The 26,284-nt window shown below is 32.2% G+C and overlaps 1 protein-coding gene across 4 annotated transcripts in view; it reads right to left on the bottom strand.

The window, feature by feature from the left end:
• LOC143258700 (uncharacterized) overlaps window positions 1–26,284 on the bottom strand; it is a 46,825-nt gene that overhangs the window by 9,215 nt on the left and 11,326 nt on the right. For 3 of the 4 annotated variants that reach the window (XM_076518129.1, XM_076518127.1, XM_076518128.1), the window contains exons 4-8: window positions 16,707–16,809; window positions 10,464–10,537; window positions 6,988–7,107; window positions 613–698; window positions 358–427 (exon numbers count right to left, since the gene is read on the bottom strand). In XM_076518129.1, the coding sequence (XP_076374244.1) occupies window positions 358–427; window positions 613–698; window positions 6,988–7,107; window positions 10,464–10,537; window positions 16,707–16,809 (453 nt within the window). The remainder of the gene's footprint in view (window positions 1–357; window positions 428–612; window positions 699–6,987; window positions 7,108–10,463; window positions 10,538–16,706; window positions 16,810–26,284) is intronic. The other variant, XR_013032460.1, reaches the window with a different exon arrangement.

The raw sequence follows: 26,284 nt of genomic DNA, 5'->3' as shown, positions 1-26,284 counted from the left end.
GTTCTGATTCAAATCAAAAATAAACAAAAACTCTGACTTTATAATTTTCAAATCCCAAAAGATGAAAACATTAAATGGCAAACAATACATTAATAAGCTATGTTAATTCATAATAAAATGGTGCACACAAAAACACATTAGCCATTCATATAAACAAAAGAAAAAATATACAAATATAGATTTTATTCACAATTTAATAGCTAGTTAAACACTGTTGTGCAAATGTTTCACAGTTTCAACAATTATTTTTGTAATGATTTAATAAGTCAAACCATTGATATATTTTACTATATTTTTATTTCAATAAAAAATAACTATTAAATCTTTATTGAATAATTAAGTTATTCACACACTTACCAGCAGACGACAACAATAACCATGTATTTTTTCATCCTTTTCGTCAAACAGCATGAAAAAGAAGCTCTCACTAGATAATACATGAAAAATAACCAAACTTCTAGTTTACTGCTTATACTATTCAAATATAAGTGTTCTCATCATTGTACCTCATCAGCTGCTATTAGTCACACTTCACTTCCTAAAACTATTTGTTTCTGAAGACTTTAGAAGGTAATATTTTGGTTACCAAAAACTAGGCCTAAAACTACTAACCTTTTATACACTGAAGTTGGTTTCAAGGAATTTGCATCAGGAAAACATAAGTGAGACAAAATGTTACTGTCATAAACTAGGTTCTCCTAAATAAAAAACATAAATAGCCCTTATATCAAAAAACTTTACATCATTTTCAACAACTATAAAATAAATTACACCAGCAGTTTACTTTTATCTCAGGATATTTAAAACATCTTTCAACATGTAATTTTTTTTTCATGTTAGTAGTTAGTATAATATTTGGATGTGTTAAGATATTAGTATCTTCATTTTATTACAAACCAATTTCTTCACTGCCTCAGGCCACTTTTTATTAACTCTAAAAAGTGTAATTACATAATTTGTTTTGTTGTTCATGCATGCACTGTGTACAATTTTACTATTTACTGCTTCTACAAGAATAATTAGGCTTAGGTGACTCTTATAAACTATTAAACATGACAAACTGATATCTGACCACCAAAATCTTATTGTAAGCACTAAAATACTACAAATATTTCATATTTGAGTGGCATCACTTCTGAATCTATCACTACTGAACATGTGCAAATTTCTTACAATGTGGGACAGTATATATGATATTTGTCTCATACCCATTTTAAATAATGTCTACTAAAATATTTAAATATTCAAGAAATGATAAAACAAAATACTGGTACATAAGGAAAGATTTAGCTTTTCTTAATTTTCCAATGACAAAATCATTGATCCACTAATTAAAACTTCCAGAGTTAAGGTTTTAAGATAAAATTATAATTAATTATAAACATACTTTTCTAATTGTTTGAAGTACTTTGAAATGAAATCTCACATACATAATCAGTTATCAATAAATAATAGTGACACATAAAATAATCAATAAAATTCTGATTAATGTCACAAAAATACTCAACCAATCAAAATTAGTTTCCAATTATTTATTGGATTTGATCATCCTAACTACCCAAGAAACTGAAATACTGCCACTATGTTCGTTTGTTGTAAACAAAGCTATATAATGAGAAAAGAGAGGCGATTCATCATTTAAGTATCTTAGGTTACACTCTCATTACCACTAAACTAGCATGCCCTGTATTTGTTATTGCAAAGTAAATAAGGCTATGTGTCTCTAATTTTGAATTACTTAATAGAGGGAGCTGGCTGAAACCAACCACTTCCAACTCTGACTGTTTTAAATGTTAATATAAATTTGTTGTTTTTGTGTTATGTTTCTAAGTTATAATTGCATAATTGTATTTTTAATGTTGTACGATCAAGTGCAAATCTGGAGGAGTAAGCCATGGGTTCTGTACCTCCCTCCATCAAAGTTTTATCTCAACAATTAATATGTATAGTATTTCAACATTGCATAAGTATGAACGAATCCCTGGAAAGGTGGTATGGACTAAAGCTAGGCAATTAGTGATATTTGCTGCTCAGTTACTGATACCTCATTTACCCTAAACTTACAAGCACTCATTTCTGCCCATGTAACAAGATTTTACCAAAGTACATTCACAATGTAATTAAGCAACTTTAAGTTCCTTGGTTACTGATAATTTATTTATCCCTCTAACATTTTGCACATAATCAATTATCACTCTTTGGGCTATGACAGATGGTTTAGCTAGATTTTCCATGGTCACCTCTTTGTTTATCAAGAACCCACATTCAACAGTGGTTTGGAGAGGATTAGCAACTTTTGGACAACCTATCAAAAGTCTGAATACTCCCCCCCCCTCTGCAAGGTTAGAGTTTGTTTACTTTATCTTTTGTGGTGTCAAAGTCCTAAAAAACAAACAGTCTTTTCTCCAAAGATAATTTCATCAAGAAATTCTAGAAACTGCTTTTTGACAGCATTACATTTTGTGCCCTTAATTCTGTCTGTTTCTTCCATAATTTTTTATGTCTGCTTCAATTTCAGTGTATATGATGCTTTCTTCAACTATTTGGTCATTTACCTACAATCTATCTAAGTAAAATATCTAACAAGGAAAGGAGATAAGATACTGGAAATTTCTTATGAACTTGCATGCCACTGACAGTCCATTCTAAGCTCACACATTTGTCTAGCTGAGACATCCTTATCTGTTGTTATGAATTTCTCTGCCAAAAACTTCCTCCACTTTTGAACCCTTAAGTTGATTTTTCCTTCTCAGTTATTTCCAAATGTGATAAAGTTGCCAAGGTGATTACCATGTTCATAACCTTTGGTTTTGGGACATTATGCAATACAACCTTGATCAGCAATCCAAGATCTTTCCCAATGAATAGATTAATTGGATTGTCAGCCTAATAAACCTTTAAAAAAGTTGGACTGCTCTTGATAATGTAGTGAAAAAATGTAATTTGGCAGTCATAAGAGGATGTTTGGTTGTCTTCTAAATGACACCAAGATGAGTGATTTTTTGGTCTTTACAGCAGTACAGCAGGACTTAATATAGAGAAAGTACAACTCTCTCACTGCTGGTTCCACATTGTCCAGCCATCAAAAACAAAAATGAAATGTTTAAATTAAATAAAAATCCCATGATGATGAGAAACCCTCTTGAAGTAAAAATGTAGGTCAAGACAGCTAATATGTGTATTAAAACTCTTAAAATAAAGTAAAGAGCTACATTACAAACTTCTTAGGTCATCTTCAGGATAACGTTGTTCATCAAGCATGATAAATATACAACAATAAAAAAAAATTATAAAAATAATTACAGCTTAAAATAGAAACATTAAATTTATAAAAAGTTGTATCATAATGCAACAGATGAAAAGTTAATACTGACCTGTGCTTGCGGAACTTCAGGGGAAGCAAAGCACAGCAAATTAAAAATTTTAAATCCTGTCATCTTGCAGAAGCATCAGGCAATAGAATGTAGATACTGGAAATTACAACTTCCATACCTCAACTGAAAGGCATGGTATAATTGATGCAGTCCACAGATTCCAACATATAAAATTTTGTGGCTGGTTTGTTGTTTGAATCACTTTGAAAGATCTTTTAAAACCTTTAGGCTCACATTAGGCTCATTCATTGAAACTTGTAGAAGGTGTTTAAAGCCAAAGATTATGATACAACTGGATATCTCTTTGTATACATCACCCACAGTACCATGTCCAATAAATTCACATATATAATAAAATGTTTCTACCTCATCATCACAGGAGAAGCAAATGTGGATTTCTAGCTGTTTTTCCTTCAGATCTTCATTCACACTTTCATCAAACAATAACATAAATGAATTTCTTTTGTTTTTTTTGTTCAGGTTTTGCACACAAATGTGAAGCTATACCAAAAGTAGCAAGGTATACCATTTTGCATAGCTATATTGCTTAGCAATTGAACTGTCTGGAAACAACAGGTTGAAAAGATCATAAATATTTTCATGAGTGAAAAACTGTAGTGGCTTGCAACTTCTTTTAGGGTCTAACATTTCTGCTTTACATTACATTTATAGTACTGCAGAGTCACTGTTCAAATTGCCAAAATTCAAACTTGGTGCATTAGTGTTAGACATGCCTCAATAATGCTAAGAGCCAGTAATAAGGGTTACATTACCAGTAGAAGAAGACTTTTGAATTAAAAAGATGCCTATTTTATTAGCAGCTGGCTTGACTTAATAAGTGTGGAATTTTTTTTTCCCCCCCTTTTAAGTGGCTGTTTAATGCCAACTCCTCCACAGTAGAAATATCAATGTATTTTATGCATAGAAAACAGTACTCTTTGTAAGTAGAATCTTTTTTTTTTCTAAGCCAGTCACAACATTCTTTTCTAGCAAGCTATGCATTGTTAAAATAGTAAGTGTCACATTTATGGTAACAACTCTTAATATACTAAGTAGATTTCACTCTGAATGACTACACTGTATTTTCACAAAAAGAAACACTGTGGTTACCTTTAATAAAACAGGATATACATTGGAGTTCATTTAAGACAAACATAATTATTTGAAACTGTGGATAAATCAAACTAAAATGAAAAGTCCCAAATGTTTCCTTTTTTATTACTTTTTTGAAAACATGCTTAATTCTTACTAAAAAGTAAAAACTTCTGTTAAATAAAAAATACCTCAGATAATGCATACAAATCTAAGTTCAAATACCAATTTTACCAAGGTTTTTAAGAGTGAATTCCAATATCCATATGCAACCCAGTAGGGGCTGTCTAGAGTGTGTATAGATTTAAGCATGTTAGTTTTCACTGGTACAGTACTTAGATGTATCTGATTTACCTTCAATTTTGTTGTTTACTACCTTTATAACAATTCATTCATAGAGTTCAAACAAAGACTTAGCAGTTGACAGAAGGATCGTAAAAATACAGTATAATACACTTAATATCAAAACAAAATTAAAGTTGTTAGAAGAAGTTGATAAAAACCAGAATACCAAAACGACTAACGTCAATAAATATGGAATATGAAAATTCAAATTTTATTAACTTTGTGAGCTCTTTGCTATGTTAATATAGATCTGTGAATAGATATAAAATATATCCATTATGTTTAATGTTTTAATTTTTATTCGTGTGGTACGTCATTTAATGCTCACATCTTGTGAGATTAGATGTTATTTTTGTAGACAAGGGACTTAAGTAGAAAAAATAAATAATTTAACATATGTGTATTTACTTTCCTTTTTTAAACACTGACTATACACACACACAGTTACCTTCCTTGACATTTTCATAAGGATTTGGTTAACCAAAATTTCCCTTTATTTGAACTTTTTCTCTCGTCCCAAGAAGTTTGAATTAAGTGAGCTCCATTTATATTAATTACAAAACCAGGGTAACCACTCATCTTAATTACCAGATACCCACTTAATCAGTATTAAAAACTTTCTATGTTCTTGTTAAAAAAAAATAAAAAATACAATGAACCTGCAAAAATATATGCTTAGTTTTTATTTCATTCTCAGTTTCACAAAATTCAAGTAGAGTCAAGGATAGAATAAATATTTTAAAAAAGCTGCACATTCATGGACTTAAAAATTTATTCCAAAATTCAAGAATATCCAAGTATTTTCAAGAATTATACAAATGCTGCTTAAGGTGATTCCCTCAGCTACTTGATCTGAATATCACAAGATAAACTGAAGACAAATTTGGCAATACAGCATTATACCATCATCTGATAGAATAAAACTTTTGTACTGGTTATAAATGATATATTATAAAACCTCAGAGAATTACTGGTAATTTTGAAAAATAAAATGAGGTACATACTGGTTAATTCTTGACCAAAGATCAGCCATTTGTGGCCTTAAAAAATACTGAACAGTTTTTTTAATGCAGTGGAAAAACAAATATAGCTCAAGACAGTTTAATTAATTACAGTAATTAATAGACAGATTATTGTAACTTTCTGCACACTTCACTCAGTAGAGCTGCAAAAAATAAGCATTCTCTTACTGCCAAAAGTTTCTCTTGGTGCACTCGTGAATGATCCAATTTTGTGTAAAGAAATAAAAGAAAAAAATTTAACGTTTTTTGTGTTTATTATGACTATATCTGGTGATTTTAATTGCTGAAGTAATCCTGTAAAAATTTCACCTTTTGATAGTACTTTTTATTATAAAATGTTACTGCTGCACTTTGTGAAAATTGAAATTACTCTCACCCACAGAATTCTAAGAGTGATCACTCCTTACAGAAAAAAAAAAAAAAAAAATGTCAGCAACACTGAGATGGGTGTGACAAAGGGGTCTGACGTTCTAGTATGTCTCCATAACAAAGAAGATTGAAGGAAATAAAATTATAATTTGCCTTAGTTAAATTTGTATTCTAATGAGCAATTTATGTTAAATTCTATACTTCAGAAAGAGGAGGAGGAAGACCTAGAGAACAAAAATGTCACAATCCTCATAACTATGGTAGACTGAGGATATATTTTTTAAATATTTCTTTATAATAAAAATAGGAACTCAAAACTTATATAATATTTACATTTGATATATTAATTAAATTTTGATTCCCAGTTTACTGATATACACCAACAATAAAGTAGTTTAACTTCACTTTGAACATAGCTCTAAAATGTCAGGACATGCATACTTTGACTTACCTTATTTGAGAAGATTAATGACACTATCAATTAACTGACTAGTAAATACCTCTAACTGCCAAGCTCTACTGGTAATATAATTTTGTTCAGTACTTTATTTTAACAGATAATGTGATTTACTTGTACGTGTCTACTTGCACATACATTTGTAAAGAGATACAACAACTTAATTTTATTAGTAAAAAAGAATTAACCAAATATATACAAAATAAGCAATAATGACTCAGACTGTCTCTGATCCAACCACTACATAAAAGTTTAGTATTCATAAACTAGTTCCTACTAGATGTAGTGCATATGAAAATATTCAAAGTTAAGAAAAAAAATTATTTACCTGTTTAGGATATCTTAAGGCAACATAAGGTTGAGGCTGACCTTGTGCATCTTTACGAACTGCAACAAGAATTACAGAGCAAAATATAGAATTGCTCTCAGGTCCCTTTGCATAAGAAACCTGTAAAAACATTTTAGATGAATATATAAAACTAATCTTACTGTTAAAATATTTATATACACATTGCATGCTTTGGGAAATGTGTAAAAACTAGTTTCCTTTAATATACAAATTCTCTACAATATTTAACTCTCAAATAATTCTATTTTTCTTAAACACCGTGCTTTTGAGATCTGTATTAAATCAAAATTTAACTAACTGACCTTTCACCCACCTCTCAGCCGTCTTGGTTAAAATCAACAAAACTCGAAACTTAACAGTCTCAATATATCTTACATTTTGATGAGCAAGAAATACATAATTCCACATAAACAGTGAACTTCACCCATGTTAAAAGAAACACAGGAATGACTGACAAAAAACAAACCTTTTCTACAGCTAAGTGGGTTGATATATAGGTGGGCGAACAGAAAGACAAACTAATCATGCACATATAAACTGACTTAAACTGATATAAAGTGAAATTTACTTGCTATTGGTTACACAGACATAGAGATAGTCTAACAAATATAAGTGTACAGACAGAATGAGTACAGATACAAATAAAGAGAAGTCATTAGAATATCATTTTGGCAAACTCTTCTGTTTTTAATTGAAGTCATTGACAGTAAATATAACAAGTACATTACTCATGTATTCTCAAGATGGATGGTATGGGTATTAAAACTATTTTAATTAAAGTACAGAACAACATTTTGACATCAAATAATCTTCAGGTTAACCTGAAAATGACCTAAGAAGGTCAAAAAGTTGTTCTGCACTTTATTTTAATTAAAGTTTTAATGCCCACACCAGCCATCTTGAGAATACACTTTTACTTCAAACAAGTTTCTCATCATCACAAATTACATTATTCACAGTTACCTCACAAATCAAATTAGCCAATAAAAAAAAAATATCTAGAATTCAAGATGAAGAATAATTTGTAATAATGCACTAGCACTGAGTAATTACACTGGTAGATGTTCAGGCTTTATAAAAACACACAAATTTTGTTGTTTAACATAATACAGACACTTCCAGAATACTATATCAGAGCAGTAGCTTCTAGAATATAGAACTTTAACTTTTATACAAGACTTGAATTTTATAATTTTCCTATGCCAAAAATATATTTCCTGTAAATATTTATTTCCCCTCACTTAAATATTAATTCTTGTTCTGTGCTCCCTTCTATATGCAAAAATGTTTTTCACATGCCACTACCTTTAAGCTCCCATGTACCTTACAATCCACTGGTTCAAATACATCTCATATGTAAATTATAATGTGACAATCATCCACTAATAAGAATGCAACCAATAGTCCTGACTCACATGTCTTCCTCTATTCAACTCTACTGAACTATCACTATCACTTGGAGTTTTTTCAGTGGTTAACAGTTGCAGACATGGGTGAAAAAGAGGAGAAGCACATACATATGGGAGAGAATAATGGTAAGATAAAGATCCGAATCAGCAAATAACAAATCTCAATTCCATAAATTAAATTAATGGGATGTAGGTGAAAGTAAAAGGAATTGCTACTAGGTGTAGAGAGGTTAGGGTGCAACACATAATACAGAACAAGTCAACTACAGCTAAAACCCAGATGCCACATTGGAGGTTGGAAAGAGGATCATACCATTTTCACCTCAAGTTCTGAAAAAAACAGTAAATCACAAACTCACCACTCCATGAACAAGACAAAAGATAGTTATATGATAACACATTTCATTGATCTGGAAACCCAACATTCAAAGAATCAGCATTTATAAAAAAAAATACATCTCAGTAATGGAAACTAATTCACTCAATCCACAGCCCAAAGTGCAATAACATCCTTAGTATATGAAAACATCAAAGGATTGTATAGGAAAAGCATTAATCTACATATCCAGTCAGCAAACATACCACTTATGTGAAAAACAATACAGTAACTGAAAGATAAACCTTTTACAACAGTTTAAAATAAGTAAAAGCAGTATATTCAAATGGTTTTTTGAGAGTTTTTTTGTACACCTTTATTTTGAAATTTCGTACTAAACATTTAGTTACAATCACAAACATGTCTAAATTTTGATTGCATATTGCAAAGTATGAAACATAAAGCATGATGCTTCCTGTAAATTCTTGTTAGCTTATTAATTACATCTGCTCCATGACACTTTTGCAAGTAACTGCCCAACATTTGCCAGAGGCAAAAACATTTGTTTTCAGCTCTAAATTTAGATCTACAGAATTAATAACCAGAACAAAATGTTTGATTACATTGTCGTAGTCCTAAAAATTGTGCAGTAATTTACCAAACAGTTTATATTTAAGCAGTATAAACTTTTAACAGCAAAATATTAATTGCACTGGGTTTATATAAATGAAATATCAAATGCCATTTAAATGAAGTTTATTAATAAATACACTCAAATCAGAATGTTCTTCAGTGTAATGTAGATGGCTGATTTGCTGTATTTTGTATAGAATTAATGTTTGTGTGTCAATTAAAATGAAAGACACATAAAACACAGATATGTATTTGTGACACTTAGCAAGGCATAGTTTAAAACGGGTAGTATTTGACAATTACATGTAAAATATTTCAGAGGATTATAGTACTATGAAGAATAACATAGAAGACTGAACAAATATGATCAGTAATGATGAGAAAACCCACTTGTAGAAACAAATATATGTAAAAAATGGATGGTTTGGGTTGAGAACATTTTTTTATGCAGAGGAGCGAACAACGTTTCGACCTTCTTTGGTCATCGTCAGGTTCACAAAGAAAGAAAGAGGTAATTTTCTCAACCCAAACCAGCCATTTTTACATATATATTGAACAAATATGTTTTTTATACAAACAGACATTCTTAGTGTTCTGAAACATAAGCAACATGTAAAGATATTACATTCTAGAGTCAGTACTGGTGTTAAGAAAGGTATACGAGTAATTTTCCCTTCATTTAAAAAAAAATTGAAAATGCTGTGAAAAACTGCACAAATTAATATGTTGTATGGATTCAAGCTTTTCATGAATTTAAATTTCATACATGTACTTTCAGCCTATAGATCAACACTAAGAGAAATGCTTACCATATTGAAACTACTACTTTTTAGATGATAATAAGGTAAATGCTGTTACTTTCTTAATATGCATTAGTAATGCATACATACATACAATTTAAAATTATAATTATTAAAAAAAGTAAAAGCTCTAACCTTGTTATCTGTGCAGTACTGGTCATCATAATGTAATTATATTAGATGATAAATCAAGACATCAAAGATTAGCAGGTAGATTTTACTTGAAACTAGTTTCAAACCCCATTATTTGTTTTTATATATAATTTCCGTACTGAAAAGAATAAAACCAGTCCTCACCTGTTTCTTAAGAGATCTGACATAGATAATCCTGTTTTGTACATCTCCATCTGAGACTTCATTGTCACTATCACCTAATACAGTAGAAAAACAACAGACCACAATAATGTGATGCACTATGTAACCTTCAAATTTGTATCTCCATGCAAGTGCATATCATAACATTATATAAAAACATTACATACACATGATAAATAATTGTAGAATGGACAGCAACTGCCTGTTGTGAAGACAAGTGTAGAGGACAACGTTTCAAAAGTCTTCCACCTTTTGTCTTCAAGTCAGTGTGTGTATAAGTGCTGACGGTCTTTTAGAGTATCCTGGTGGATTGTGCAGAACGTGTTGTGATTGGTTGGATTATCACTGTTTCTGATTGGAGGAGAGATTTTCTGTAGATTCACCAATTGGCAGCCACAGATTACTCACCTCTAATCTGAAATCTCTGTTAGTGAAGGTTTAATAGTGTTAATATAAAATGATTTTTTATATTATGGGTTTTTACTTATGGTTATTTGTCTTGCTTGTTTGCTGATGAGTACGTTAAAAAATGATAGACTGTTCTGTTCCTCTATTTCCATAGTGAAGTGGATTCTTTTGTCTACAGAATTGAGATGTTCTAAGAAGGAGGCTGATAAGTTTTCATGATCATGGGGCCAAATAGTGAAGGTGTTGTTGACATAACGTTTGTAGAAACTTGGTTTTATGGGTGCTCCTGCAATGATGCATACATTGGAGAAATGGGAAGAAAACTCGCGACAAGAATAAAAGAACATAAAGATAGTACAAGACTCATGAAAACACAAAATTCAGCCATTGCAGAGTATGTCATGTCAACTGAACACAAAATAAACTGGGAGAAAACTCGAATCATTGACAGAAAAATTCTGGAAGACAAGGAAAATCAAATCATCATTTTATATCAACACTATTAAACCTTCACTAACAGAGATTCCAGATTAGAGGTAACCTGTGTCTACCATTGGTGAATCTACAGAAAATATCTCCTCCAATCAGAAACAGTAATAATCCAACCAATCACAACACGTTCTCCACAATCCACCAGGACACAATAAAAGACCGTCAGCACCAAAACACACACTGACCTGAAGATGAAAGGTGGAAGACTTTCAAAATGTCATCCTCTACCACTTGTGTCTCCACAACAGGAAGATGCTGTCCATTCTACAAAGTTTCATTGTGAATACTCTGCCTAAACAATCTATAAAAGAATTACATTCACATCTTCCTTTAAACACTTTCAAAAATAAATAAATAAATAAATAAACTGTGTCTCTAAAACCTAACATGTAAAATTTATGTTGGAATTCTTTGCAGTTTCTTTGAGAATAAGGAAATCCATTTCAAAGAATAAATTGTTCACATAAATAATGACACAACTTAGCCCTGTAATTATGGCCTGCTGCAAAGTGGTGTACACTATGTAATTATTGCTAATTTTCATTTCTCTGATAAAAAAATTAGTGGCTAAAATTGTTTAAAACTTTACAAGAGCATTCAGAAAAGTACGTAGTTTAAGAAAAATAAACTATTTAGTTATGGTTTTTTTCTACGAATTTTAATAAAACTTCATTACTTAATGGAGTTATTTGCACTCTAAGTAGTTTACCTGCAAGGTAAATCTTCATTTTTAGTATAAAAATACTGTTTATTATCTTACAATTTTCACGTTTCACTTGCATAATCACTAAAATCTCTTAAATGAATGTCAAAAGTTATTTTAAAATAGATGTTTATATTTTATTTTCTATTTTCTGCACCATATCACTAACACTAGCTATTACATTAACATACAGTATAATGAAATGATTAAAATTAAGAAACCAAAAAAAATATGTACATGCCTTTTAACTCTGTTAAATAATCTTAAAATATTTCATCTGGGTTATAAATATAAACACTATGTAACACAAATTTTGTTCCTGGATAGTATGCATTATTTCTTAATTGCTTATGTTGTAAAGGTACAGAAAATGGCCATTATTCCCTTCAAACTTTACTTTTGTGTCCTGGATAATGAAATTTAGAAATTAACCTATTTTCTATGCAAAAACAGGCAAATTTGCACGTTTTCATCTACATAAGGTCTGAATAAAACAGCATATGAATCAATATTTACATGTATTTATACTAAAATTATATAAAAGTGAACAAAAATGTTTAGAAATGAGTAGTTTTTCCAGATTTGTGACTAATGTAAATCACCTTCACGTATCAGTCCCCAAATACAGTCTCCCATCATGTTTTCATTATACGCTCCCAGGTCACAAAAACAAAGTTTGAAGAGAAAACTAGGTATTTTCCATTTACTTTAAGCATAAGCAATTTGGAAATAACACTTTCTACCCAGAAAAAAGAAAAAGTAAAATTTTTGTTACATAGTGTAATTTCAAATCTATACCTTTTTACTTGCAGTTAATTTTTAATGCTTTATATTACTATCCCATTCTTTTTTGATTAGTTATGTTGACACATTTACAAATATCCACAGGTGATGAAATGATATGAATGGCAAATATATCTTTATGCATTATTGTTAATGTGTTACAGAATGAACTGAAGATTTGGTTATTTTATTGAAATTATTAAAGTTTTCAAATATGAATTTTAAACACAAGTACATAATTAACTAAAATATAAAATCTTAAAACACTAATTCTAGAATATTTAGATAAGAAACAATTGATGTGTTATTGTAAACAAAGCAACCAACAACAGTACAAGCAATTACGTCTATCTGAAGATGACAACTTGGTGCTAATTTTAAAATACCTGCTATTGGATAACAGTATAAAATAAGCTCTTTCTAATGACTATACACTTGTACATATTGAAAGTTCATGTAAATTCTAAAGCTCAACATTAACTACAAAAGGAAGGGCATGGGGTTGACAAAATATTTCTTGTTTTAACTGCATTCAACAAAATAAAATTCAAACATTCATGTCCAAAAACCAAGTTCATGTTCATAATTACGTGTATAAGACCACCCTCATATGCTTCAAACTATACTTTGCCAAATTTAGATGTTATTTATATCTTACAAATCACATGACACAAAACTCAGAAATTTCATTACTGCTTTTAATGTTTCTTTTGAAATAAAGGGAAAAATTAAGATAATATAAAACTCTGAACTATATATATGTGTGTGTGGGTAATGTACTTGATGAAAATTTCATTAAAATGGACTGACAGTAAAGTGGCTAAATTAAACTTTGAAAGTACTCAATGACATGCACAAAAAAAAGTTTAAAAAGTGTGTCATCATTAACCAACTCTGCACGGGCATCCTTCACTGCATGTCACAAGGTTTTCAGTGATTTACATTCATAATGTAATTAAACTACTTTTTGTTATGTTATACCAATGAGTGTATCATAAACTTACAGCTCACAATCCATATTTTAATTGCATACAAGTTTTAAGTTCTTAATTTTCTAAATCAAAATCCTGAATTTCCCCAAGTGTAAGAAATGTGACTTTTTTTTCTCCAGGCATCCCTTTTTCTCTAATCTATGCACTTCAACAAATACAAAATTTAACTTAGCTTAGTCTCAATAATATCTTCATTATTAAAACAAAATGTGAATTTCATAGCCTTCAAAATCAAATATAAAATCAAACCTCTCTTGCCTCAACTATCTGTCACATCCTCTTTTTCAGGAATTGTTGATAGTTCTCTCTTATATTCAATACTATATTATTTATAACCAATATAAAGCTAAGGTTTTTACCTATCAAATGACATCTTATATTTTCTGTACAAAAAATTCAGTACAAGCTTCCCCAAGGAAACATATAGTATAACTTGGAAGAACTGGTAATGTCTCTTGTCGTCTAGTCAGAAATGCACAACAACCATGATAATTATGGGACATTGTCTGCTATTATCCCATGTTCTTTGGTGCATTATTTAATTAAATAAAAGTTATTTAATGTACTACTACCACTAGTATAAAAAGTAGGTTTAAGTGTTATCAACAATTGACAGTAAAAATGAAAATACAGGGCGTTCGGAAAGTCACTGTGCAATTTTTTAATCGTACTTTATTCAACCTATTTCAAGCCAGCAACTGATAGGTGTTTAGAAACAAAATAAGAAGGATCCAGGCCTGTACTGATGCTAACGGGGGTCACTTTCAACATTGTTTATAATTGTCATTCATATTTACCTCCTGTATTCTATATTGAAACATGTCTGTTAATAAATATATAAGTGAACAGTGACTTTCCGAACATCCTGTAGATTGGGTAAGTATTTTATTTGTTGTTTTTCCTGTGTACTATTATAAAAAGTAACTAAAGTATAAAAATAGGAAACTTTAGGTTAGTTAAGGTTGGATTAGGTAAAATAAATAATTAAATAAAAATATTTCACAAGAAACATGTGAACAGCTCCTTATAATGGGATGGTTCAAAGGGAAACATATGGAAACTGTCAGAAGTTTAAAGCTACTTAAAGACAAAGAACTCTTGGTGTCTTATTATTATTATTATTATATGAAGTCATTCTAGAAAAAAAAAGGGGAGGTAACCTTGGATTTTGATTATTTTTTTTTGCAATTAGGAAATTAGTCAAATTGTCTAATCTTGTTTAGAGTTACGGTACAGAAAACAACAGATAAAATGTAAAGTCACCTGAAGTTACCCATTCGAGTCCTGGTTTCAAGTTATTTGCCTTTATGGCCATTTTCTAATTTCAACTTAAACTAGACATACTTTGATTCTTAAAAGGGAAGCACATTAAAAAAGGCCTAATGCATAAAGTTAAAAAAAACTTAAATAGCATTATAAAAATTAATGGCCTTTCAAAAACTAAAAACATTTCTAATGTGGACAGTCTCACTGATGCCAATAACACTGTCTAATGTCATGGACAAACCTTGGGACAAAACATATTTAAAATTGTGCTGTCATTGAGAGTCAAAATAAAGGCAAGACAGTAAAATGTGGCTTAGTGTGACCTGAGTGTTACACAGACTACACATTGGTCACAGTTTTTTAACTCATTGTTTTCTTTTATCTGGAACTGATGTACCAGTGTGTAGTCTAGTTAGAACAACTTCCTCTTTCCGATCCTTAGGGAAGCAAAATGGCCAAATTCCAATAGACGATTTTATTTGGAAAAGCTTGTTTTCATGTTGCTCACTTCAAGTTGACTGCCAACTGGCACGAAACTGAGCCTTAAATACAGGATCACAGTCCATGTATGGAACAGGCAAAGAAGTGATAGTGCCAGAATAGACAGATTAAGCTGAAGTGTCAGTGAGCCCATTCCAGTGAATACCAACATAGCCTGGTACCCAGAAAAACTGGATAGAAGAAGATGTTAAAGAGAAATGGGCCAGTCGGTTTTGAATATCAGCAAGAACAGGGAAAGAACTAATGTGAAGCAATTCCAGGACCAGTAGAGAACTAAGCGAGTCAGTATAAATAAGTATAACCCCAACTGCCTTTGAATGCAAGAGGAGTTCACTATGTTGAGATGTGGATGTTTCCACCAACATGTCACCAGAGTGAAGGTGCATTTTAACTGATTTTGGAGAGCCAGCAAGTCCCTCTAGTCCCTTCTGAATGAAAAAGGGAGATATCTGCCCTAAAGGTTTGTCTGAAAGAGAATGTAGTATTATAAAATGAGATACAGGTGTTACAGATGTTGAAGACTGCTGCTCAGAATCTATGGATTGTTTTCCACTATTTTATTTATTATAAAAAATGAAATTTTTTGGTCCCCACTGACTCCACCCACCATGGAGCCCAACAAGGGGATGCACTATAATGCCAAATAAGGACACTGCAGCAAAGCCAGGGTTTCATGAATACTATACACAAACACCAGCATCAGATACAATGTCCTCAATGCCTGTTGAGAACACCCAACACTAGTACTTGGTTGACCCTAGTTCAACTAGACCAGCCCAAGAGGGCTACCCCAAGGTAGTCCATCTACAAGAATTTAAGGCCAAAGTGGTGTGTTAGCATTATACCCCTCTACCACCAAGATTTTCTCCTCCCCTTAATGGGTTGCCACACATGGCAAACATGTAGGTGGATGTTTAGATCCCATAGGAGGTAAACTGAAAAAAGAGAACCATTCCTGGGAGGCCCCCTCACCACATACAGCAATCTGCACCAAAGAGTTGAATAGCCTGAAGTATTATGAAGAATTTAAAAGTATACTACATTTTCCTAGGCATATGACATTCATTCCACTGTTTCTACCTTTACTGTCATCTTCATCATCACCATCAACCATTTCATTTGATGCAAGACCTTGAAACTGTCTTCTAATCACACCAAAAGAGTTGTTTATCAGTTCTTTAACCTGTAAACAAAAACATGAAAACTATTACTTACCAAAACTATATTTGTACCCATTGTGTTACAAATATACTGAATGTCATAATACTAGTTAACTAAATAATGATCATAAATCATGGATACTGCTAGTTAGTTATAAAATTTATATTAAAACTGAATATCAATACATACACACACTGGCATTGTATATTCATTAAAGCCTATACCCAATAACAAAACAGATGCATACTAAAGCAAGTAAAATATATGCCTTCATTACATTTAATATCAAAATATATGAAAAAATTGTTTCATATAGCATGGCGCATGGTTACTTGTACTCAATATCGTAAAACACAAAATAGTCATTGTTATTAAACTTGCATAGTAGTACTTGACATTGAAGCATAACCATATTAATACAGAGCATTCATATGTACACTTTAAAACAACAAACGCATACCTGCTTGTGAATATAAGCAACACATAACATCTGTCAATATTCACATCAAAATCCAGATAGCATAAGTAACATGCAAATTCAGTTTTTATACTTATATACTAGTACTCCTAATATATTAAATGCATACCAATGTCTTCAAGTGTACAAAATAATTAATGTATGTTGGAACTAAAACCTGGTAGTTTATTTCTTTACATATTACTGGCATGACCAATTACAGACCCATTAAGCATTTTAATAAATTTGTACATGCTAAAGTAATACCAGAAGAAATTCACAAGGAAAAAAAAAAACAATGAGAAAAAAAAAAAAAAGACTTAAAACAATCAACATATCAAGCCCACAGCAAGTGACATTTAACACACCAAGAATTTATTCAAGTTCAGTTATTAGAGAAAACTCTTTACAATTACCATATGAAACTACTCATTTTGCCTTCGTGCTTGCTATGCTTATAAAAATGAATCTCCATTGCCTCATACAAAAATACTGGATTATTAAACTTACTGTCTGGTTTCACACTTATATTTAGGTATATGTAACTTTTAAAACCTCCTCTGCTCTGTAATAACACTATGTAACAAATTTTTTACTTTTTCTTACTCCTGGGCAGAAAGCATTATTTCCCAATTGCTTATGCCTAAAGTAAATGGAAAAGACCTATTTTTCTCTTCAAACTTTGCTTTTGTGACCTGGGTAATGAAATTTTCAAATTTACCCATTTTTCAAAGCATTCAAGGTAGATTCAGTGCTGAGTAGCTGATAGAGAATTTTCAAGAACTTTCTAGGATGTTGTAGAACTTATGAGAATTTTCAGGAACCTTATAGAATTTTCCATAGCAATATATATATATTAGTTTAGTCCTAGCTGCCTAAGTGAACACACAGACCTATCTGATTTTATCAGAGATGTCATCAAGAAGCTGCAAGCATTCTCCAGATGCATCCAAAAGCCTCAAAGCTGTGGTACTCCATAAGGGGAATAAGTATTCGTCTCTTCCCCTGGCTCGTTCATTACACCTCAAAAGAGAAATACAACAGCGTCAAGGCCTTGCTAGAAGCCTTGAGGTATGATGAGTATGGCTGGGAGGCTATCAGAGACTTCAAAATGGTGGCATTCCTCATGGGTCTTCAAGAAGGCTTTACCAAGTTTCCTTGTTATCTTTGCCTTTGGGATAGCAGGGACACCGCAGCACACTACAACAGGAAGCACTGGCCACAATGGACAGAGTTTTCTGTGGGGAGGCACAATGTTAAGTGTGAGCCTCTAGTTGACCTCCAGAAGGTGTTGTTCCCAACACTGCACATAAAATTAGATATTATGAAACAATTTGTCACAGCTCTTGATAAGGGGTCTGCAGCCTTCAAGTACCTTTGAGACTTCTTCCCCAAGCAAAGGTCAAAGCTAATGTCTTCGTTGGACCACAAATAAAGAAGATACTGGAGTGCACAGGATTCCCCAACTCAGTAAGAAGAAAAATAAAGCTTGGGACAGCTTTGTCGTAGTAGTTTGGGGCTTCTTGGGCAATCACAAGGCCGAAAATTATGTGGAACTGGTTGAGGCTCTGGTGGACAACTATGGCAAACTGGGCTGCAGGATGTCCCTGAAAGTCCATATCCTTGATGCTCATCTTGATGAATTCAAGGAGAACATGGGATCATACTCAGAGGAGCAAGGCAAGCACTTCCACGAAGATAAAACTAGACTTTGAATGCCGCTACCAAGGAGAGTATTATGAAAACATGATGAGAAACTATATTTGGGGGCTGATACATGAAAGTGGTTTACATTACAGCTGCAAATCTTAAAAAAATACTAACTTCTAAACATTTTTGTTCATTTTTGTATAACTTGAGTACAAATACATGTAAATCTTGATTCATATGTTGTTTTATTCAGACCTTATGTAAATTAGAATGTGCAAAATTTGTCCATTTTTACACAGAAAACAGGTTAATTTCATTATGCAGGTCACAAAAACAAAGTTTGAAGGGAATAATGGCCATTTTCTGTACTTTTACAACATAAGCAATTACGAAATAGTACATACTATCCAGGAACAAAATTTGTGTTACATAGTGTAATTATAGAAACAAAAGTTTATTGCTCCATATACATGAAAATTTCCAAATTTACTGTATGATCAATGCATTCATAGAACAAAAAGTTTGCTTTCAGTAAATGTAGAGTTGAAAATAATGTTTTCCCTAGCTACTTGTACAGCTGAAAGTTTATTTATGTACAACTTCACTCAAAACTTACTGTTTGGTCTATATGTATCTGTGCAACTGTAAGCTTACTGATTATGTACCAGTACAGTTGAAACATTCTATGCAGTTGTATATCTGAAAGTTTAATGACATATTGATAAGTACAGCCGACACTTAATGTCTTATCTACATAACTATACAAGTGAAAACATTATGACTGATGAACAAACACATTGGAAATTGTAATTTACACACAAGAACTGTACTGTTGAAACCTAACATTGCATTGATTTATGGCTGATTTTGTTTAAAGTTTATTGATTTATTCACAAGTAAGATTAAAAATTCTCTCTCTCATTCAACTATAAGTGTATTGCTAATCATATTAGTGATGAAAATTTTGTTGCTGTGAGCTCTTCCACTAGAAGGCTTACTGTTTGAATTATGTCAAATGTGCAACTAAAAATATATATATTCATGAACTAGTATGTATATGGTGCAAGTAAGTTTCACTAAGCAATCACTTTGAACCAGCCTATCAGCAAATATCTGTTGACAAACTGATACAAATCTTCAGAAAGTTAGAAGTACTATATCTACTAAAAGTGAGGCTCTTTTACTAATGTTTTTAAATATTTGTGCAAACTTATGCATTTGTTAAACAACCCTTACATGCTACAATAAATTTACCTTTGTCCATAAGTTCAGTATTCTTTAAAAGATAGAAACAGCAAGGCACTTAAATTACTTCTTGTGATTACTAGTGAAAAAGCATTTAATTCTATACACTTTTGTTTGTCTTTAAGGACCATCATTACAACCTAAATTTCTGATGTTAAAGATATACATGTTTGTGTGTGTACAGGTTTTACTAAGAATTTTTTTCCTTAAATCAGGTAACAAAATATAAGGAGTCATTGTCAACTTAAAAACAGTGATTATACAGCATTGTTTATCTGTTTATGCAATTTTCTGCATGTGTTAACAAAAATGGTTTAATCTTGGAATTGTTTTAATCTCAATCGTCATAAAACGCAAGCAAGGACTATACTATACTATCAAATGATTTGTTTCATTTTAAAATATCAAATAAATTAACAATTATATGCAAGTTTAATATTTAAATTTTGTATGATAAATGGAATCGGGCAGCATTAATCTCAAAATCTATTTTGTGTTGAAGGATTTTTCTTCACAACTCAATGACAAATGCTCATGGTGACAGAAGTTTCCTTTACACCCCCTACCCCCAACTTTCCAGCCTTTCTTGCAATCTACTAAAACTTAAATAAATCAGGTTGTGAATTATGTAGTCAGTATAAAAATTTTAAACTAATGCACCAAATATTCTTAAAGCATCACTGACACAAACTGACATCATAACACTAGTTTGCACAAGATTATAATTTGCTTTACATATGAAGTATAATGTGGGTCAAAATATTTCATAAAAGAAAAGTTATAATTTTTCTACACTGAAAATAATTTCCAACAGGTACTTAGTTCCATTCACATACATAGCTATTCTTGTTCAGTGCTGACTTCTATTTGTAATTTTTTCCCTCATGTCATAAGCCTTTCACATGGTTTAACTGATTCACACAAGCAAATCATCATTCAATAAACCTCCACCAATAGACATGCCCCCCCCCACCATGCATATAACTCATGTGACTCACCCTATATTTTTCTACTTATCTATCACTTCAAATTGAGGCAGAAAACTGAGCACTGGTGGACAGTGGGGAAGAAGGGCGGAAGTGTGAATGGAAGTAAGTACCTGTTGGAAATATAATTTCAGTGCAGGAAAATTATAACTTCAAACAAGGTACCTTACTTCCACTCACATACATAACTAGAATTCTACACTGAATAGTTGGAAAGACCAGTGCAAGGGAGAAAATAGAAGCATACTTAAAAAGTGTCTGAAGGTCACCTCCAAAAGGGAACCTTCTAATAAGTGGATATATAGAGGGCTGCACCACTTCTATAACAAGTATATTCTTCACTCAGATGTGGAAAAGGTGAGACTGACCCAGGTGGACAAATTTGAGGAGCACATCCCAATGCAAGTAAACAAAGTTACGTGTCTCAAAGTGTAGAGTGGCTAGGGCATGACAGACCATACACAGCAAGTCAACAGCATCCAAATCTTAACCACCAGGAACTAGCATCTGCATGAAGGTAAAACAAAGACCATACCTTTGGTAATTCAAGTACAATCCAAACTCAACATCCAGGAAATGACATTCATGAAAGGGTAGGAAATATTATCATACTACCTCAAGTTCAGCTAATCATAGGAAGAAATCCCACCACTCACTCGCTGAAGAGGGCACATGCGAGCAGAAAGAAATACATATATATCCCCCTCAAATCAAACAGACTAGAATCATCTCAAATGCAGCAATCTCACTGACATAAAAGCACTGAGAGATTGCATGAAAGGATGAAGTGAAGCAACTACCAAGTGCACCCACCATGACCCACAACACTAAGGTAATGCATTCAAAGTGAATTAAGCAAGGGATCAAGAACACAATGAGCATATGTGAGAACTTACTGGTTCAGTTAACTCCAAAATTCAACCACTGAGAACTAACATCCTTTGGGGATAGAAGAATCCCAATCACACCACACTTCAGAACATCATGTGGAGGTAGAATGAGGGATCCCAATCATTATGATAGCACACTTCAAAGCTACAGCATCCCCTCTGACAAACCCATGCAGAAATGGAGCATTTGGAGGACATCTCATTATCTATGCCAGAAGAACACCACCATCCTACTCTCAACTGAATGGAGTCATTACTATTTATACTGAACATCTCTCATTTAGGAGGATACCTTAATGGTCCACCATCCTGGCAGTATATAACTGAAAAGTGGTAAGTACTCTTTAACTCTACTGGAAGAAACAGAAAGGTTGGGGGAGGATATTGTGGAGAATCTGGAAGAAGGTTCACGTGGGAAACAGTGTAATGCCAACAAAACCCTATTTTGAAAAACAGATGAAACCCAATTTATTCAATATTAGGGATGAACTGTAATTCCCTTCTGCTTTACTCATAAAATTCATGAGTTAGTACAGTCCAGAATATGCATATTTATAAAACAAAGATACTGATAGGAATAACCTAACCTACTGGCAATCTTGAACACACCATATCTAGTTCATGTGATTATAATGAACATTGTGCATTTTGTAGCCAACAATACTTTGATGAGGAAGAAACAGCTATCCAAAAAGTGTGTGGGAGATGAGCATTTGCAGTGTAATCACAGTGTTTGATAGATAGGAACCTCAAACAGATGACAGGATGAAATGCAGGAAAAAGGTAAGGTGCCTGAATGGAATGAAGACACCAAGAATCGATTATGAAAAGAAGCAGTGAAGGAATAAAAGGCCTATCAAATCAGAAGCTGAACCAAATGGGCAAAGGAGGAAGGGCAAAAACTCACAAACGAGCAGTTTATGGGAATGAAACTGCATGAAATGAACTCAACAGAAAAAATCCTTGAAAACAATACAACAACCCATATTCTTGTATGTGACAGAGAAAAGCACACAAATCTAATTACGAAGAGATAAATGATGGCAAGAAACAAAATGAAAAAAATAAAATAAAATTCTATGAGGCCCCAAATTGTAGGTTAGTAAAACTGATTCAGGATAAAAGGAGCATATCAAGCTGCAACAATTGAAAAAAACCAAACAGGTCCTGGTCAAAAAGGATCAGTCAGAAAGACCTGACCCAGAGGAACATGGATGATCAAAATAATCTTAGGAAGAAGACTGACAGAATGAAAAAACAAAGTTGTAAACTGGATCTAATCTTGTTTGAACACATCAATAGCAAGGGCTAGTGAATGATGAACCTGAAACCAAAAACAAAAGAGGTAACTTGGAATCAAGAAAGAATTCAAATGCTTCCCAGAGCTACTGAAAATATTAAGATCAAGAAGCTGCTTGTTAACAGAAAGTGTGTTAAGAGTGGAAAGACGATCAGCACTGAGAATGAAAGCACCTAGGGCACAACATACCAAAAAACATGTCACGTGCAAGTTCTTAAAGGGAGATCCACTGTCTACACCAAGAGTAAAAAGTGCCCCCTTAGAGTATAAGTCAACATCATTTAACAATTGAAATAAAAATGTTTATTCAAATACAGGCAAGAAGAATAAAGTGAAGTAAAGGGCACTGGACTGCCAGAAGAGCTAGGGTGTTAACATGGTTAAAACATTCTTCCATAAACCATTGCCCTAAAGCCATCTGCCGATTGATCCATGTTCAATATCTTTAGAAATGAGCATCAGGGAAGAAAAACAAATCCAAATAAGGTGATGGAAATGGTAAACTCAATGATGTGGGAGATATGTTAAACCACTGATGCAAATAGTTGAAGAAAAAAATGAGGAAAGTTAAGAGTGAAATCGAAAGGAACCCTAGAAAAAAAAACATGAATTCTGTGTAATCACAAATGTACCATACCAAAAGAAAAAACTGCTTCCATAAAAGCTACACCTACCATTGCATTAGAACCTTTCAAGCAATAAGATAGTTATTCATAATGGCATGGTGAACAGAAACCCTATTAAAAGCATTCAAAGAGGAGAATGAATGGTCCTGACATAGATGGGTGTGAAAAAAAAACCAAAAACTTTTCAAATAGATAAGAGTATTAGGTAGAGAATAGAAAATACATTACCAACTGGAAAACCCAATCACTCAAGCTGCATAAGTAAGTTGGTAGGTGAGTATTCTATGATCATCCCATTTGACAGGAGCTAATCAAAGCCAAACAACCAAGTAGTGGTGTAAGTAAAATCCCCCAAAATAGATAAAGAACAGACTGCCTCACAAAAGACATACAGAACCAAAACAAGTTTGAAGGGCAAAGCATGAAAATGGTATCAAATTATGCAAGGAGAAAATTCTAGGATAGCATCCCAAGAAATGAAAATAAGAACATGTAGCATGGGCATTCTTAGTCCTGCAGAAATTGTCTACATGACTGTAATGAAAAATTATATAGTAAAACAAAGAAGAATGAAGAAATGATTAAGGTGGGACCAATTATCTAGAAATTCAATCAGCATCAAGCATCCACAAAAAACAGAGAAACCTGTAAGCATTACAGGAAAAAGATGGGAAGGTGCCAGACATGGAACATGAATTAACTGCTTAGAATGAAAGAAAAAAACAACCAAAATATAAAATATATCATCTGAGATACCCCACATACTGCTAAATGCACAGAAGTGAAAAAAATGGTCTGATGGAGAAAAAGAGCCAACAGTAGATCCCCTATTAGAAGTGGATGCTAAATAAACAATACAAGACAGTGTCCCACACCAGAAGAACTTAAAAGCAAAGAAGCCACATGTGGAGGGAAAGAACCAAAAATGGCAAACATCACAACATGTAGGGAAGGAGGAGAGTGTATCCCATCAAAAGCCCCTTGATATGAATACAACAATAAGAAAGGAGGTGTAAGGTAGAAGGTCTTAAAAGAAAACCAACAAATCAAGAGGAAAATGAACCAAAGCCTATGGAAGGCAAGACATGCAAGTACCCTCTCCCAAAAGAGACAAAAATACTCAAGAAACAAAGTCTGGAGAAGAAGGGTAAAATTGTACTATGAAATATGTTGAGAAAAGGATGAGGTAAATTTAACTATCAGGTTCTGCAGTAGAGAGATGGGAAAGCAAGCCATAACTAGGTGGAGAAACACTGACAAAAACCTAGGTTATCAAAGAATATCAGGAGAAAGTAGTACAGTCCCTATGGGTCCATACAAACTAAATTAATTGTAAAAAAGTATAAAAATAAAGAATTATAAAAAAGTAAAGTTGATATAATGTAAACTTAAGTAAATAACATGTATGAAATTTGGTGTATCAAAACAATATAGCTTACTTAACATATAACATACCAGTAACATAAATTACAGGTAAACCTAAAATACCAAAGACTCCTGTTAAGCCTAAAGTTATAGGACAAAGGATACAACTGATTTCTAATTTTAAACCTGAATTTGACCATGAGTATTGACCAATGTAATTAAACTTATGTTACTGGACCCAAATAATTACAAATAATAATATTAACAGTAAAAATCTTCAAAAACCATAACAATATAACTTCGTATCTTTCTAAAACTGGTGGAGTGAAGTTCCAAATGTGTAGGTCTCCGAATTCAAGAGTGAAACCAAATGAAAGTCAGCTAATTGGATGATCAATTTAATGATGAAGTAATTCTGATAATTCTTCGTTGAGATTATCACCTGAAGCCTGAATAAATGTACTCAAAGAAGATGTAACCCACACAGTGATAACTTAGAATTCAGAATTTATTATAGCCAAATACAATCGTGTTAGCAGAAATAAAAAAGTATTAAGTTCTGTAACTGGGCAGAAATATAAAATAATTTCACTTTAGGAAAAGTTACAAAAATATCACTGTTGTATAATACAGTTACGACAGGAAGTGTTCGTACCGCTGCATCCCGAGTGGTTTTTTGCTCATAACTTAAAAAAGTATCATGATAAGGCTAATAGAAATATAATATTATAAATATTATACTACACACATCTACTTATTTTTTTTTATGTAAATTAAATGACAAATAAACTTTATAAACAAATAACAAAAAATAGGAGGAGCAGAAAGTATTCATACAGTTCAGAACGTGTGAAAAAACTAATATTCCCGTTACCATTTTGTTTAGTTTGACATATAAAATACATTATACCATTCCAGAACTAGATACTGGGTTCATAATTATTGGAATTTAGCCAACAAAAAATGTACTTCCAGCAA

The sequence above is a fragment of the Tachypleus tridentatus genome, chromosome 8, assembly GCF_004210375.1.
Source record: "Tachypleus tridentatus isolate NWPU-2018 chromosome 8, ASM421037v1, whole genome shotgun sequence".
Taxonomy (NCBI): domain Eukaryota; kingdom Metazoa; phylum Arthropoda; class Merostomata; order Xiphosura; family Limulidae; genus Tachypleus; species Tachypleus tridentatus.
The sequence above is the reverse complement of the archived record's forward strand: the minus strand, read 5'-3'. Positions and strand labels throughout refer to the sequence as shown.